The following is a 15,170-nucleotide window of genomic DNA, read 5'->3' on the forward strand; positions in this document are numbered from 1 at the left end:
CTGGCTGCCACTTTCTCCCCCATATATGAAAGAACAGATTAATCTTCTCAATTTTAATTTAAAAAATAATAAAAGTGCTCCGTCACAATGGGGAATAGTACAAGCCAAGCCAATAATCACACATTCTGGATCACAGTTAATACCTCAAAGGAGGATGCAACTTTAAAAGCTTAAAATTGTAATTGTAATATTCCAACCACCTTAGATGGTCTCTCAATCCTCAGAAATACCTTTAGCTTTTACTGAAGTCGTTCAGTAAACATAGGAAAAGTGACTTCACCATCTCCTCTAGAAAGCTCTTATTTTATTAGATTAAAGCGAAGCAATATTATAATTTGCTTTTTGACTTTTGAGAGGATGCTTTTTGACATCCTCTCTCTTGTGAGCGTTAGCAAATTTATTTCCGCCTTCATGGTGAATAACAGGCGGGGCAATGCTTTTATTTTATTCATAGTGTAAGGGAAATGTGCACTTCGTACAGGCAAATTGAAACACCCTTCTCAAATTAGCAGCATACTCATTTGTTCCTCTACATGGTCTTTGAGGATCATCAATATTATTGCTTTTATTTCTTAAAAAATAACAACCTAGATTTTGTTTCCATGTAGCTGAGTTTGTCATGTGTCGTCAACCGCATCAGAAAAGTGGTGGCAAACAGCCAAGGCACATTACCTACATGCCTCTGTCTACAGAAAGCTTTCTTGAAAGAGCCCTCTCCTGGCCACTATCCTACAACCATCATGACTATTAAAATAATGCATCGGCTTGCAGTAACTCCAAAATGTCACTAGAGGGCTCTATCTGAAGCTAAAAAAGAGTGTCCTCCCTATTGCAGAATCGAATTAATATAATCAAAATTCAATTATCTCGCATTCCTATACAAAAAAAATGGATTTTGAATATATCACTCTGCCTTGCTAGCTTTCGCAATTTAAAAGCAAAATCACACCGGAGTGAAGGGTTTTGTTTTGTTTTGTTTTAAACGCTCTACAAAAAGTCCTGAAAATAATCTCTCTCACAAAGAAAAAAAGGAAGCCGTTCTGGTAAACTTGCATTTGGTTCCTCGGTGAATAAAGCAACGATCAATTATTTCTAAATGCTATAAAAAACAACAACAACTAGGAAAGCATGATATTATTTCTGCAGGAGAGCTTATGCGGTTTGTGCTCACATGGCTGTTTGCTGAGGGCCGCAGACTTTGGGCATTGAAGGGTCGTGTTATTTGTGACACACACACACAAGATCACTATGAAGTTGTAGCGGGGGGAGTTCTAAAAAAAATCAAATCAAATCAAAGGAGGGAGGGAGATGGATTTGAAAGTATGTAATGCCAGGCTGCTCTATAGAGAAGACCAGAAACAAACAAAAATGTGGCCTGCAATCAGGTTTTTCTTGCTTGCGTATATTTTATGTGTTCTAACACATTAAGCCAAAATCAAGTACAACATACTGGAAAGGGCTAAATAGCTTGCTGGTTTTTAACAGAGTAACAGGATCTGATTATATGTTGGGGCAAACTCAGTTCGCATGAGCAAACTGTTCAGGACAACAGTGTGGTTTTGGGCTGTGCACACATCACCGGCTTAAAACGCAGCAAGTTTGTTTTCCCTATAGCTGAGCTTCAAATCACATTTGCAAGACACTGTACACATCATTAGGGCCAGATGTGTTTGGAAGTCGCTCATTGTGTGTTGACTCCAGGATCCTCTTTTTGTGTGTGTATTTCCCCATTCCTCTCTGTCTCCCCCCCCTCTCTCTCTCTGTGTGTGTGTGTGTGTGAGAGAGAGAGAGAGAGAGAGAGAGAGAGAGATTAGGGCTAGTGTGCTAATAACTCAATTTTGCCTTTCTAGAGCTTCTTTTCAGAAGGAATAGAAAAATCTGAAGCTGTGTCATATTGGTATAAGGCTACAGTCTCTTGTAAAGGTAGACCCCCCCCCCCCAGCTTGTGGGTTGTTCTGTGTGGGTTGTTCATCCTGGCATTTCCTTTTGCAAAGAAAGATTCCCAGGCTGTGCGTCTCAGGCCTGATCAACCTGGCACACACAGCTAGGCTGTTGTTGAAAGTTCACTATCCAGTTCCAAACCGGCTTGTAAAAAGGGCATGGAGATCTTTGCATTCCTTCTGTTCTCAAATTGGATTAAAGCAGGTCTGGGGTGGGGGAAAGCTAATCAAAACACAGTACTTCTCAAGAAACTACAGGGCAGGTGTGAATTGTGGCTAACACCATGTGTACACGGCTTCACAAACCAGCAGTGTGAACACATTGGATGCAGAGTCAACCGGAGTGTGTACACAGCCTTAGAGCCCCAAATGTACATGAGCACAGAATGGCAGCTCTGACTTTAAACTGCTTGTGTGAGTGGACTGCCTGGCTGAGGCCAGGGAGCTTTCCCCAGTTGCCACCCTGCACCCCCTTGCCATCAGAAGAACTGACTCTCTGGGTACCCAAATCCTGTGCTCCACAGAAGCTGCATGAAACACTGTGCATGAAGCTTGCATGCACAATGCAGACACACCAACAGAGCTTCCCCAGCACCGAGGGGCATGTGTTTCGAACTAGGATTTATTTGTGTAACACAGCAATATGGGAAATCCTGGGCTGAGAAACCCACCTTGTTGGGTAAGATGCCAACAAAATAAAAATAGGTTGCCTGCTAATGCTGGTGGTCTTCTCTTTTTAGAACAGACTGCGGTTCAGAATTAATAATGGTGGGTTATGGTGGAGTGTGTAAAGATGAAATTAAACTCAACGAATAATGAACTTATGCATGTTGCAAATATATGTATATGCATGAGAACTGCATATATATATTTCTGTTTCATTTGATTTTTCAGTGGCCAACAGGCTGTTGAATAGGTGTTTGCAGGCAAAGACGCACACCAAAAAAGGATGTTTGAGATGTTAACTTCAGGGTGGGTGTCGGGGAGGGACGTTACCTAGGTTGACTGTTAGCTTAACTCGTCCTGCATCCAGTTCCAAACGCAGTGTGTCAGCAGATTCCCTCGAAGTGGTGGCCATTAGAATGCCGTAAGCTCTCTGAGACCTGAACCGCAAGGACACGTCTTCTGCCTCGGTGTGCATCACCACGGGGAGTTGTATTTTCATAAACATGCTTCCGTCGTAGCTTAAAACGGTTGCCTCTGAAAACGGACAAGAGGGAAGATTGTGAAGGAATTACAAGCTTGTGTTTCTGCATGAAAGCGAATGCCATGAGTCGCATCGTCAAAAAAACTGCTGAGTCAAGCAGGGCCAGCCCAAGACATTTTGGCACCTGAGGTATTAAGTTGTGAGTGGACATAGCAGATGACAGAGATTTATCCAAGTGGTTCTTTATAGTAAGCTGGAACTGAACTGAACTGCAAACAGCTCAGCCGACCTGCTTTTATAGGCAGCCGGCTGTCAACATTGTAACAGCAGCCCAGGGTTTCCTGCCTAAATTAACTTTAGTGGACCTGAGTGAAAACTATATACACAATAGCCCCTGCTGCCCAAGACGAACACTGTACCACATTGCATCTTATAGTGTAGGACAGGCTTCCTCAACCTTGGCCCTCCAAATGTTTTGAGACTACAGTTCCCATCATCCCTGACCACTGGTCCTGCTAGCTAGGGATCATGGGAGTTGTAAGCCAAAAACATCTAGAGGGCCAAGGTTGAGGAAGCCTGGGGTAGGACAAGTAAGGTAAAGGTAAAGGACCCCTGGACGGTTAAGTCCAGTCAAAGGCAACTATGGGGTTGCGGTGCTCATCTCACTTTCAGGCCAAGGGAGCCGGCATTTGTCTACAGACAGCTTTCTGGGTCAGGTGGCCAGCATGACTAAACCCAGCATGACTAAACACTAGCATGACTAAACCAGTATGACTAAACACCGTGATGGAAACCAGAGTGCACAGACACGCCGTTTACCTTCCCCACTACAGTGGTACCTATTTATCTACTTGCACTGGCATGCTTTCGAACTGCTAGGTTGGCAGGAGCTAGGACAGAGCAACAGGAGCTCACTCTGTTGTGGGGATTCAAACCGCCTATCTTCCAATTGGCAAGCCCAAGAGGCTCAGCCGTTTAGACCACAGTGCCACCCGCGTCCCTTGTAGGACAAGTATTGTATCCCAGTATGGCCACTGAAGCTGGGGCAACACAATACATAATAATAATAAAAATCATTCCAGTAGCACCTTAGAGACCAACTAAGTTTGTTATTGGTGTGAGCTTTCGTGTGCATGCACACTTCGTCAGATACAATACATGTTGGGCATTTTGGTGCAGCAATCGTTAGACTTCTGAACATTTATTTCTTGGGGTAGCATCTCTTCTGTACATTAGAAGCATTTTTCCCCCTTTTTTTCTGCCCTCCCCTGCAGTCTGGTTACTGTTCCAGGGAGACTGGTATACACTAAACACCGCTGGAGCAGAAGTTTATGCTCCAAACAACTGGAAGAAATGCTTCATAATACGCTGCTCATTAAGCAGAATCACGGCCTCTAGGGCAAGGAATTATACTATCGTTTCCGCACAGGGAATGCAACTGTGCACAGAGAGGAAATGGCTTTATTAAACAACACCAGGGGGCAGCTGTATCTAGGGGGCTGCAGGAGGGGGCAGGGGGAGAGAGCCAGGACAATAAGTTTTAGGGCGGTCCCTCTGAAAAGTAAATAATAAAGGGGTTATCCAGCAGTTGGTGTGAAATGGAGAAATTTATTGCTAGTGCATGGAAGAACATAAACAAGCAATAGCCACAATCCTGTTACAGTGGTACCTCGGGTTACATACACTTCAGGTTATATATGCTTCAGGTTACAGACTCTGCTAACCCAGAAACAGTGCTTCAGGTTAAGAACTTTGCTTCAGGATGAGAACAGAAATCGTGCTCCAGTGGCACGGCGGCAGCGGGAGGCCCCATTAGCTAAAGTGGTGCTTCAGGTTAAGAACAGTTTCAAGTTAAGTACGGGCGTCTGGAATGAATTAAGTACTTAACCTGAGGTACCACTGTATTCCCCAGTGTGTTTCTGCACGACATTAAACTCACCAATTGGCCAGGATGACCCAACAGGTTCTCTCTCACACACACAAAAAAACCCCCCTCCTGGTTTTGCTGCTTTGCAAAGTTTGTCCCGTCAGGCCCCTTGGAACACACACATAGCTCAGCGGGACAGCATCTGTTTTGCAAGCAAAACGTTCCATGTCCACTCCCTTGTGCAAAGAATCCTGCCTGAAATCCTTGAGAGTCACTGCCAGCCAGTGTGGGCAAAACTAAGCTAGATGGAACAATGAGCTAACTCAGGATAAGGCAGCTTCCTATGGGTGCTGGATTGCATTGAGCTTGGCCGGTAACCAGCTTTTGCAGGCCCTACTGAGATCTAATTCTGTGCAGTGGGGGTTGCCTCCTAAAGCTTTGGGATCAGCTTTAATTGATGAAGGCATGTTTTAATAATAATAAGGCTATTGTCCAATGGGAAATGTGAAGCAAAACATAATCACAGTCTGTCGCAACAATGAATGATCGTTTTTGCTTACTAACAATATAATGCACTTTCTACTACCCAGTTTAACACTTTAAGATTACCCAGAAGAGTTTGTGTACGTTGACTTAATCAGTGCTTTTTTGCAGGGGGTGGGAAGTGCTGGTACTCCCCATGAAGCTGCTACAGAAAGTGCCACACTTTTAACATTTGGAAAAGAAAAAAAAGTGCCAGTACCGTGGTACCTTGGGATGCGAACGGGAGCCATTCCGGAGCCCCGTTCACATCCCGAATGGAACACAAGATGTGACGGTGTGTCTGTGCGTGCGCGGGTCACGTTTTGCAGCTGCCGCGCATGCACGTGATGTCATTTTGCGTGAGCAGCGAAACCCGGAAGTAACGCGCTCCGTTACAGATGGTGAGTGTTAATATGCAATACCTTTAATCAATATTTTTTTTTAACTTGCTGAAACATAACTAAGTGGTCCAGCTTAAAACTTTTGGACTTTATATTCTTAGCTGGAATAGTATTTTTTATTTTTATTTTTATTATTATTATTATTATTACTACTACTACTACAACTACTATTACTACTACTACTACTACTGCTCTATGCCCACAGGTCTCAGGGCGGTTTACAGGATAAAATCAGAATATAAAACCACAAAATACATAATCAAAACAAAAAAAAAAAAACCCCAATAGCCCCACCCCTGGGCATCTCTGCTTACTGACAGTAAATGCAAGATATGCAACCCTGAAAAATCATGCATCCTAGCATCTCCGCCACCCCCCCCCCCAATATAATTTCTGTTGATAAATGTCATCTTGCACATTTATCTTTTTTGGTGTTGTTGTTGTTGCCTGGCTGAAAACATACACCTGAAAAAGGCACTGCCGAAAGGCAATCATGTACCACAAGCCCCAATAAAAATCAAAGAGAAAAGCCAAATTATATTGCCATGACATCTGTCCTGCCATCTGCTACAGCTCCCACAAACAAATTAAACCCATCCAGAGATTATCCTGATGTTTTTTACTTTTGGCATAATCAGCTCCGGCTTACAGTGGCAAAATAAGCATGGAACACTTCAGGTTCAAAGACTATTAAGCCTGCAATCCTGTTCATGTTTTCCTGGAAGAAAGCTCCACTGATCTCAATGGGACTAATTTCTGAATAGTCGTGCATAGGGTGACACTGCTGCTATTCAACCCACCAATGAATTTGGGGGCATGAGTGACCCCAAAGATACAGAACTATGAGACATAAACCCCCCACCCCAACCCTTTGCTATTTCACGCTCCTTGTATTCTTGTACGATGAAGGAATGCTAGCTCCCTCCCCATTTCCATTAAAAACGAAGGAGAGAGCAATCCGAGAGTTGAATCTTTGAAAAGGGGGAGATCCCTGTGGCACCACTTCGGGTCATGAGCAAATGAGTGTGAGAATGAACACACATTTCATTTTCTGTATTTCATTTCAGCTGGAATGAAAGCACAGGTGGCAAAGTTACGGTGACTAAATTGGGCCTCGGTGTTTAAAGGTTGCATTTGCGGCTCAGGACCCCAATGCCTCACATGTCGTCTCTCCCCACATTTACTCACCCAAACCCAGTGTTCATCATCTGACGACCTTCTCTGTGTGCTCTCTCCAAGGGAGGTGCACAGAACAGGCCTTTTCAGTGGTGGCTCCTCACTTACGGAATGCTCTCCCCAGGGTAACACACCAGGTGCCACCAATGCCTACTTTTAGGTGCCACGCCATTTTTTTTTTTTTTAAATCATTTTCAGGTTTTTGGCCTTTTACTTGTGGTGTTTCAGATCCTGCAGCCTCCTTTAGTGGGTAGGATGTGTCAGACCTCCTTCTATTTGTAGATGGAAGTTTTCTGTTTTGTTTTAGTTTCATGTTGCTTTTATATAATAATAATAATAATAATAATAATAATAATAATAATAATAATTTATTTATACCCCACCCATCTGGCTGGGCTTCCCCAGCCACTCTGGGCGGCTTCCAACAAAATATTAAACATTAAAAGCTTCCCTAAACAGGGTTGCCTTCAGATGTCTTCTAAAACTCTGGTAGTTGTTGTTCTCTTTGACATCTGGTGGGAGGGCGTTCCACAGGGCGGGTGCCACTACCGCCCTCTGCCTGGTTCCCTGTAACTTGGCTTTTAAATTTTTTTAAGTTGCTTTGAGTTTATCTTTATTTTATTCTTTTTTAAAAAATGAATAACTTTAATTAATAAAGCCCTTCACAACTTGAGACCAGTTTACCTACAAGGTCATCTTACCCCAAATGTTCCCACTTGGCCGCTTTGATTGGCGGATTTGGCACTACTATTGCCTTCATCCCTTCTTGGAACATCAGGCCAGTGTTGGGAACAGAATGCTGGAATAGGTTCTAATGCACGCAACTGGCTGTATTTCAAATATGAGCACTGGCTACCATCTACTGTAAAGGTAAAGGTAAAGGAACCCCTGACCATTAGGTCCAGTCGCAGACAACTCAGGGGTTGCGGCACTCATCTCGCTTTATTGGCCTTGGGAGCCGGTGTACAACTTCCAGGTCATGTGGCCAGCATGACTAAGCCACTTCCGGCAAACCAGAGCAGCACACGGAAACGCCGTTAACCTTCCCGCCAGAGTGGTACCTATTTATCTACTTGCACTTTGATGTGCTTTCGAACTGCTAGGTTGGCAGGAGCAGGGACCGAGCAACAGGAACTCACCCCATCGCAGGGATTCAAACCATTGACCTTCTGATCTGCAAGCCCTAGGCTCTGTGGTTTAACCCACAGCGCCACCTGCGTCCCAATCACCATCTACTGTAGTTCTCCCTAAATCAGGAGTTGCCAAGGTGTCGCCTTCCAAATGGGTGACACTCAGTTCGAAGAGCATGAGGCTCCGAATCTCTGGGTTGTGGGTTGAAGCCCTATGTTGGGCAAAAGATTCCTGCATTGCAGGGGGTTGGACTAGATGACTCTTGTGGCCCCTTCCAACCCTACAATTCCACAAATCTATAAAATGCTCTTGAGCTACAGCTCCCAGCAGCTGTTATGGCCAACAGTCAGGTACAATGGGAACTGGAGTCCAACAGTATCTTGAGTGCTCCGCGTTGTGCTATCTCCATCCTGCACTACCTGACAAACTATTTCAGACCCTAGTTCTTAGCTACATTGTTCTAAAATTTGTGATTCAAACCAGCATAGTCCCCCACACCCCACATGCTCCCTGAAGTGGCTTTGCTTGCTGATGTGAACATATTTTCTTTCCACACCCCCCCCCCAAAAAAATTGCTTCCTTTTTGAATGGCACGAACAACATTTTAATTGTCGTGTCTACTGGCAAACGAGAACGGTTTATCAGCAACCACACATGGGTAGGAGCAATAATAGTTCTGTGTGGCAAGCACTGCCTTTGCTGTAGCTTACGGAATCCCAAACGCTGTAATCATATTAATGCATGACCGTTTGGGATTCAACTATTACTGGAAGGAGGCGAAGCAATGCTTTGAAAGCTGTTCCTTTCCCTCCCCACCCCCCAAGATAGGGAAAACCCTTGGGTAGCGTATAATACTCCAGAAGCTGAATAAACACACAACTGATTTCTGTAGGACAAGCAGCCAGATAACACTGTGAGTACATCATATTAGTATCGGTCCCAGCAGAGGAGGGTCCGTGTTCCAGAAAATTATATTGGGGGAAATGCCCAAACCATACGTTGCGAGGGATGACAAACAACGTAAACAGAAAGAAATTCCATGCCCTGTCAAAGATACTTACTGAAAATCCTTTTGCTGAAGCATGCTATTAAACTTGCAAAGAATGGTGGTGGGGTTTGTGGTTTTTTTTTAGTAGATTTGCATATGCTTGTTCCTTTCTCCAGTGGCTGGGATATGTAAAAATATTCCCTAGTTCTTTTTGATTTCAAAAACTGTAGGTTTCTATCTCTCCCTCCTTCTCTTTCTCCTTCATAATGCTGCACTCTTTCACTTCCGGGTTGGCGCCATCGCCGAATGGCGGACTCCCTCCGAGCTCCGGAGGGAGCCTGCTCGGCAGGGGCTGGGTCCTACCGCACCGGCGATGCGGGGACCCTTAAAAACCACGGCCACGAGGGTCGTGGACATGGAGACTCGGCTGGCACCGCTAGCGCCCTCCCGACTCGTGAAGGAGCCTTTTTAAAGGCTACGGATCGGGTGCCGGGGAGAAGCGTGGTGCTTTGAGTCCTCTGCTATCCCTGCCGAGCGCAGCCGCATGCCATCCGGCGGAGAGCGCTGACTTCTTCCATTGAAAATTCGGACTTTTAGACAACAACCCGTGAGTAATTTGGAAACTGGGTTTAAAAGGAGGAAAAAAAGAATTTCTTTTTGAATTGGATACGAGCGGGGGGGGGATCCAAAAAGGAAGTCAGTCCCCCCCCCTATTGTAAACCTTTCAAGACAAGGACGGGGAAACCAAGGTCCAAAAAGATTTGTATTGTTGATAAAAACTAAGAATTCCACGATGGGGAATCATAAGAACTGTGCTGGAGGATGAATTGAGGGAGAAGAAACGTAACCCCCCCCCCCTGGGAACCGGGGTGATTGAAGAGAGAGCCTGGTGAAAAGAGTCGGAGATTTTGACAGCTGTCAAAGTAGCTGTCAAAGTCGGAAAGCAGAGAGGATTTTATTATGAGAACTTTGCTGGCTAAATTTGTTACAATTTGCTACAACTTGTTAAAACTTGGATACAAAATGGCGAAAACATGGATAACAATCGGACTTTTGGACTAGAGAAGACAAAGTTACAACAATCCCCCTAGAGGAGTTTCGGGACATTACAAAGATGGTTGTAAGTGGAAAAACACCATTGGAATTTTACAGGATTGGTTATCTTCTGGGAAAGCTGCAAAACGGAAATAATATTTTGTCTACAGGGTGTTCAGCTAAAGGAGACAATAGAATTTTCTATTGAAGAAAGGAAGGGACTGAACGCAAGTTTTTGTTCCTGAATAACAATAATCCCTGCAGACTTACTAAGCTTCTGAATTAGAACGTTTCAGCAGCGGAACAAGAGGAAACTGGACTACAATTTGGAAAGAACAATGGGGGGAGCTTTATTAAAGATCTGAAGTTAAGTGTTCTAAAAATAATTATGAAAGGAAAAAAAAAAAAAAAAAAACCAGCAAGGAGTTGGTGGAAATAGGTGATTTATGGATTGTAAGAATTCCAGGCGGATAACATGGTTTGGTGGTCAGGGGGAAATTAAACCGGGGACAGGGGGGGAGAACTAAAATCCAAAGGCTTGTTAACTTCTTTTTTTTGAACTGGCTTTGTCTCATCTATTATACTCTTTATTTCTTATTTTTGATACTTCTATTATGTGGGGTGTCTTTATTATTAAAAAAAAGGGAAATTGTGGAATGAAAATGGGGTGGGCCCTGGGAAAGAAATTTTCTGTATTTTATTAAGGGTATTGATGTGGAGTGTAGAAATTTTAAATTCGAATAATGGTTTAAACAAATTAAGTTTTTAATCAGAACTGAGAGCTTGTGGAGCCAACAATATGAAAAAGGAATATGGTAGGGGTGGGGGAAGGGGGGAGTCCCAGAAAGTGGATATATGAAAATAAGGTTATGAACGTATTTTAATTCTTGCTTTCTGTATTTTTTTTTTTTTTGAAAATCTTAATAAATATTATTTAAAAAAAAAAACATAATGCTGCACTCTTTAAGCAGATGGGGAGGGGAGCAGTGAGGAGAAAAATGTCCCATATGTAATAGCAGGATTTTGCCACAGGGTGGTACACCATGCATATTTAACTGAAGAGTTTTGTAATTCATCTGACAGTCTAGTTAGGCCCCCTCTGCCAGCCGCAGTCCACCAGTAATAGGAACAATCTGGAGGCATCAAAAATAACTTGATTTCTGCCAAAGGCTTGCATCTTCTAAAATAAGAAACAAGGACTCCCTTTGCAGAATAACGTTTCATTTACAGCAGCACAAATGGAAGGCTCGGTCTTAACTAGTGCTAAGCTTATAAGGAAAGTGGTTTGTTGTTGTTTTGACAAAGTTTTTGTTAAGGGACTAAAATTAAAACTGCTGATATTGCAATCATACCACACATGTGTGGTGTGACCACATTTGGATTGCTGTGTATAGTTTTGGTCACCTCACCTCACCTCAAAAAGGATATTGTAGGTTGTGGGGAAAGGGTCAGAAAATAGTGAAATAGTGAATGTTCTGATTCATTCCTCAGTTTCTTGGTCGTTATGCCAGAGGTCACCAACATGGTACTTGTGGGTTCCAACATCAACTTTGTTGGACTGGTAAAGTTGTTCGGATGCCTGATTATCATCTTCCAAAACAACTACCCTATTCCAAACTTAAAAATGGAAAGCATAATGCTGGTGGTCAGCAAAAGAGGTTTAAAGACTCTCTCAAGGCAAATCTTAAAAAGTGTAGTCTAAACACCGACAACTGGGAAACACTGGCCTGTGAGTGCTCCAGTTGGAGAACAGCCTTTACCAAAGGCCTCATGGACTTTGAAGATGCTCAAACTCAGGACGAAAGAGAGAAACGTGCTAAGAAGAAGGCACACTTGGCAAACCCTCATGGTGATCAGCTCTTGCCTGGAAACCAATGTCCCCACTGTGGAAGGAGGTGTGGATCCAGAATTGGCCTCCACAGTCACTTACGGACTCACTGCTAAGACCATGTTCATGGAAGACAATCTTACTTGGCTATGAGTGATCACCAAAGAAGAAGAATAAGAACTGTGGGTTCCACTCTGCCTGCTCCTATGGTGCCCATGAAAGGTCTAAGCAAAGATTCCCTCAAAAAAATCCACAGTATGTGAGAGGCTATTTCTTCTTCCTGCTCAGCTCCTATTTGCACCAGCTCAGCCGCTCATACACCAAACACATCCCTGTAAATATACCCACATTTCACAAGATGCCAGGATTGGGCACCCACCCTCCTATCTGTTCTGAGCACAGAAGAGCTTCTTTCTGTGGGTGATTGCCAGCCAGCATGGTCAAGGTTGATGTAAGTGCCTTTTACTCACGCATCAGGTGCAGGGGCATAGGAAGGGGAGGCGGTGGGGGTGGCACACCATGTGGGGCTCATCCTGCTGCCCTGGGTGCATGGCATGGCTGCCACTCTGGGCACCCATGTAGTTAACTCCACCCTTAGACAAAGGTTGCACTGGTTGGTTGAGAAGGTGGTGGGTTGTTGGGGCAGAAGTCTTTGGGGCTGCCACAAATCATGCTTCTTGGCTGTTGGATGACCAGATGGTCCCCAACTCCTAACTTGGGAGAGGGAAGGAGTTTGCCCTCTGGAATCCTTTCTGCTCAGCCTGGCAAGGTTGAGCTTCCTATAGGGACAGAGCCACAGCAAAGAGAGACAACAGATCCCCGGGAGAGGGCAAAAAAGCCCTCGATTCCCGAACTTATTTTGCATACAGAGGTGCACGCTCTCCAGGACACAGTGAGTGGATCTGGGCTGGATCAGTACTTTAGATGTGGTTGAGAAAGGTAGATGAAGGAAGAGGAGGCGTTTGTTTTGTTTTGCCATGAGAACAGAGGGTGCCAGCATGGAGTAAGGCAGCGAGGAGGGACTTGAGCAGGTGGGCAGCAAAATGGGAGAGCAGGGGCCGCGGCCTTCGTATTCCCAGAGACTCCATTGTGCCGGAGACAGGGAGTTCCTTCTGGCACTGGGCAGGGTCTCCAAAGAGACCACATGCAACCCAGCAAGGGGTGTGTGTTTAGGGTGATGCTGCTTCTCTGCCTTTCTTTGGCTGCTGTAGGGATGATTGCTGGGTCCGGAGGGAGGACACTCCCCACCCGCAGGCAGCCTCAGTCCGGCTGCACGCGTGACCTTGGGGTGCGGGGCACACTCCCCCTCACAGACAAAGCCACAGCTGTCTGAACACGGTCTCAGTAGTCTGTGATGCCCTGTCTGTAACCTTTGTCTCTGAGACCTTTAGTCTCCTTCGTCATACACTGTGCAAAGGGAAAATGACGCAGTGGAAACAGGTGCCAAAATAACTTTGTACTACCCCACAATCTCGGGACTGGAAGATGTGTAAAGGTCACAGCCCAAAATGTATCTGCCAGAGTTTGCATATTTGTGCCAATAAAAGGAGCCTCCACAGAGCTGGCTGGCAGCTTGCTTGCAGCTCACCTGTGCACAGCTCACCTGCCTCACGTCTGTCACTTCAGGCTGCAAACCCATTTAAAGTGCACACACCCCAAGAATCCTGTGAAGTGTCTCTTCCAAGCCTACCCTGAGCTGTCGATGTGAGTGGGGAGGGTGTGACAATAAAAAATAAAAAATTGCACCGGGTACCACCTGACCTTGCTACGTCTCTGATCAGGTGAAAGAAGTGACCAAACCATTGTGCAGCTGTCCCTTTCTGTATTTTGAGCTGTGGCAGTCATTACGCCATTTCCCCAGAGCAGCCATTGTGTGACTGGCACCCATGGCATCCTCAACATTCCAAACGTGCCCACTGGGCCGGAGAAGGTTGTCAACCCCTGGTATGCATGTTGGTTCTCTGAGATGTAAAGCAGGGCCTTCCCACCCATTCCCTTAACCTCAATTCTACATTAGCCTTCACAACACAACACAGTAGTGGTAGCTGCTGCTACATCACACTGCTAGTTTCTCACCTGCCAATCAGTATCAAGACCCTCAGCAGTTTTGAAGTTGTCTGTGAAGGAAAAGGGAATCCGTGTTCTAACCAAATGGGTAAATGAATGGGCCTACCTCTCTCACACGATCTGCCCAGATAGCCTGTTCCGGAACAATCGCAGACGTATCTATTCCAGCCGTCCCTGCAAGCTCCACTGTTCCTGCAGGGATTACTCAAGCATGGCTTTGCTGTTTCTCTCGAACACGAGGGTTTCACCCCAGAGGTGCTCTGGATTTCTGCCATTTGGCGGATGTCTTTGCTTTGGCCATCGATAAACAGGTCCCGAATGCAGCCCACATAACCATAATTGAGAAGCGCTGTCCAGACCTCTGTTGGAAAGACGAGGCCTGCTTTGTTTTCCGGCAAGCCTCCAAGGTACAAGTCGTCGTCTAGGTCCAAGATCTCACTCTCTCCAGGTGCAGTATATGGCGTGCGCATAGTGTTGACGGAAATGGTACCTGTTTAGGAATAAAACACAAGGTGTTCGGTTTTGTTTTGTTTGTTAACAATGGAGAAAAAAATGCACAACTGTCACTAACAACCTTCTTCTATCCCTTCATTATTTGTATTTATATCCCACTTGTAGGACAGAACCATGCTCCCAACATGACTTTCAATCACAGAAGGAATAATGATTACAAGGAAATAAAAAAGGTTTAATAACAGTGCACACTTTTCTAAAGCACACACATATGGACAAAAAATGGAGACTACTTCATTCATCGTTACAGCAATCAATTAAAGGGAATTTGCATTAAAGATGAATGCATTGTATAATTTTTTCCCATTCATGTTTGTTTGCTTATAAAACTAGACCTCAAATTGGACATATCTGATGATCCAGAGTGGTGATACCATGCCTTTACACTCCATGCCATTTCTTTGGGAAAAATAACACACAGAGGAATGACTGAGTCTCCTGCTTCAATCAATGGATCGGGGAATATCAATCAACTAATGACTTAATGTGTGAATGCAATTTCAATAAATGGAAATGAAACAAATGGAACTTTAAAAAAAACACCAGAAAAAATAA

The 15,170-nt window shown here is 44.5% G+C and overlaps 1 protein-coding gene across 29 annotated transcripts in view; it reads right to left on the reverse strand.

Annotated features, from left to right (window-relative positions):
- Positions 1-15,170, reverse strand: part of NRXN1 (neurexin 1) — a 1,569,693-nt gene that overhangs the window by 532,162 nt on the left and 1,022,361 nt on the right. For all 29 annotated transcript variants that reach the window (XM_081000811.1, XM_081000828.1, XM_081000824.1 and 26 more), the window contains 2 exons: positions 14,209-14,592; positions 2,937-3,140 (listed from right to left, as the gene is read on the reverse strand). In XM_081000811.1, coding sequence (XP_080856937.1) covers positions 2,937-3,140; positions 14,209-14,592 — 588 coding nt within the window. The remainder of the gene's footprint in view (positions 1-2,936; positions 3,141-14,208; positions 14,593-15,170) is intronic.

This window comes from Podarcis pityusensis (genome assembly GCF_964106645.2).
Source record: "Podarcis pityusensis genome assembly, chromosome: 3".
NCBI lineage: Eukaryota > Metazoa > Chordata > Lepidosauria > Squamata > Lacertidae > Podarcis > Podarcis pityusensis.